General features: G+C 35.9%; 1 protein-coding gene across 1 annotated transcript; it reads left to right on the top strand.

Annotated features, from left to right (window-relative positions):
* Positions 1–264: 264 nt before the first annotated feature.
* On the top strand, positions 265–1,931 carry LOC127831206 (uncharacterized). The gene is made up of 3 exons (XM_052356197.1): positions 265–398; positions 716–1,138; positions 1,308–1,931. The coding sequence occupies exons 2-3, from the start codon at positions 719–721 to the stop codon at positions 1,929–1,931; spliced, it is 1,044 nt and encodes a 347-aa protein (XP_052212157.1). The 5' UTR covers positions 265–398; positions 716–718.
* The last annotated feature ends 399 nt before the right edge of the window (positions 1,932–2,330 follow it).

Here is a 2,330-nt window from a genome sequence, read left to right as displayed (position 1 = left end):
AATAAAAAATCACTCCGGGTAAATTTCGTTTACCGCGAAATAGACCCTTTTCACAATAGGCCGAAATTGATAAGAGCGCGAAGTCACGTGACTCGCAGAATTCCAGAACGAGGCGAAACGTGATGCCATTTCTGATAGTGTCAGGCGACGCCGCATCGGATTTCGACCCTTCACGCTTTTGAAGGCGATAATTCGGCGACGTAACGATATTGTCAACACAAATCGACATCGTCAGAATTAGCAGTAAATATTTACTTCCCATTTTCAGTCGTTCATTTCCTGTCAATAGTTTATACTAGATCTAAAATTAACAAAGACGCGGAAGTTATGGAAAAAAAAATAGTGTACGAATTCGGAAATTATTTGTGTGTGGATTGAGTCATCAAAAAGCGTATTAGGTAAACATTTATGTGTTTCTTTGATATGTGCATAACCCTGGACAAATGTTTTCGTTTTGTTAGTCCAATCGTGTTAAACCTGAAATGTCAACTGAATTTTTCTTCGTCTTCTTCATATAATGTGCCAGTCTAATGATATGTATCATATTGGTTAACTGTTTTCTTCCTTAAGTTCAACTTTATGCATTTAATTGCAACTACTGTTAAACCATATAAGGCCCATTAATATTAGAATATTTATGTCCATTTAAATTTAGAAAGTAAAAATCGAACTAGATCTATCTAACATATTACTTACTTAAGGTTTTTTTCTTCAGAACATGGCTCAGTCAAGAAGAAGAGGCCAGATGTGTTGTGTCTACGGATGTGTAAATTGCCGCTATGACAAAGAGAATGCATTGTCTGATAATCATTTTTTTAACATTCCAAAACATGTTCTAGAAAACAGAAAACAAAAGCAACGTTGGTGCGCATTAATAAAAAGACAAGATGGGCTTGATGGGTTCAACATGACTCCAAGAACTGTGATTTGCCACGAACATTTTCTTGAGTCAGATTTTAAGAAAGCCTTAGGTAGTAAGCGATGGACTTTAGAACCTGGAGTAGAGCCATCAGTTTTCAACTGGTCAAAAGTCAGTGAACGAAAGCCTCCAAAGAACCGCCTGCCATTGTCGCCAAGCAAGGACCAAGCAAATCTGATGGTGGATGCACCTGTGTCGCCAGACAATCATCCAGAGTTTGTAAGTTAACAAATAACATAACGTTAAATAAGTCTTTTGGGGATTATATTTCAGTTTTATTTCACTGATATTTCTCTATAAACCACCGGAAAGATTAATAATAAGATACTATAACTGTTACAGATATGAGTATTCTGTTGCATTTAATTGTGCCTTTTTTATTCTTCAGACAGCAGTCAAGTTGCCTCAAATGGCAGATAAAGCATGCCAAACGGAAACAGAAGATTTAATTGCAGAGGTTAGTGTGCAACCAGTATCATCTAAACACTGTGACCATGAATATTCCACATTAAAGTCGTTCACAGACGTGGAACTTCTTAGCGAACAGTTAAAAGCGTGTCAGGCAAAGTGTGATTATTTGGAAAAGACAATTGATGAATTAAATGCAACCATCAGTGAATTTGAAGCCAATAGGTTTTCCTTAGAAAAAATAAGTGATGACAAGCATGCAGTGATGTTCTACACAGGCTTTCCAAACATTGAAACATTTAATGCTTTTTTTAAATATTTAGAGACAAAAAGTGAGAAACTTAATTATTGGAGAGGGCGCAGTGAGTCAGGGGAAGATGCTCCAAAACACCAAACACACAGTACAAGCAGACCTGGGAAAAAACGGGCATTATCAACAAAAGAAGAATTGTTTATGGTGCTTGTAAGGTTAAAGGTTGGGTTGTTTGTAAGGGACATTTCTGAACGTTTTGGGATTTCTCAAGGACATTTTTCAAAAATCTTCACAACTTGGATTATTTTCTTGTCTCATGAACTTCCGGGCTTATTCATACCACTTTCATGAGACCCGATGACACTCCGATAATTAGTGTGATCTATATACGTATGATTGCACATGCCTGTCTTTCTATAGACCAAAGGTTGCTCTACTCTGACCGTCCACTATGACTGCACAAGATTATTCAGGTGCGCATATACTTGAAAACCAACGGCTTAATTTGCAAGCATGTATACAGTATACAAGGTAAAACAGTTTGCAACGATTGACAAAAGCCTACGTTTAATTTTGCAAATTTTAAAAATGAACAGCTGTATAAATCACTATTTAATTCAATATCATTTTCAATTCACATCAAACTCACACAATCAATTAATTGGATAATGTTGTTCTTCGATTATATAAAGTTTATTTTATTTTATACTATATAAGCGAGACGCTGAAATTCAGTTAATAGAACCGATT

Source organism: Dreissena polymorpha, chromosome 5 (genome assembly GCF_020536995.1).
Source record: "Dreissena polymorpha isolate Duluth1 chromosome 5, UMN_Dpol_1.0, whole genome shotgun sequence".
NCBI classification, from domain to species: domain Eukaryota; kingdom Metazoa; phylum Mollusca; class Bivalvia; order Myida; family Dreissenidae; genus Dreissena; species Dreissena polymorpha.
This window is presented reverse-complemented; position numbering and strand designations above follow the sequence as displayed.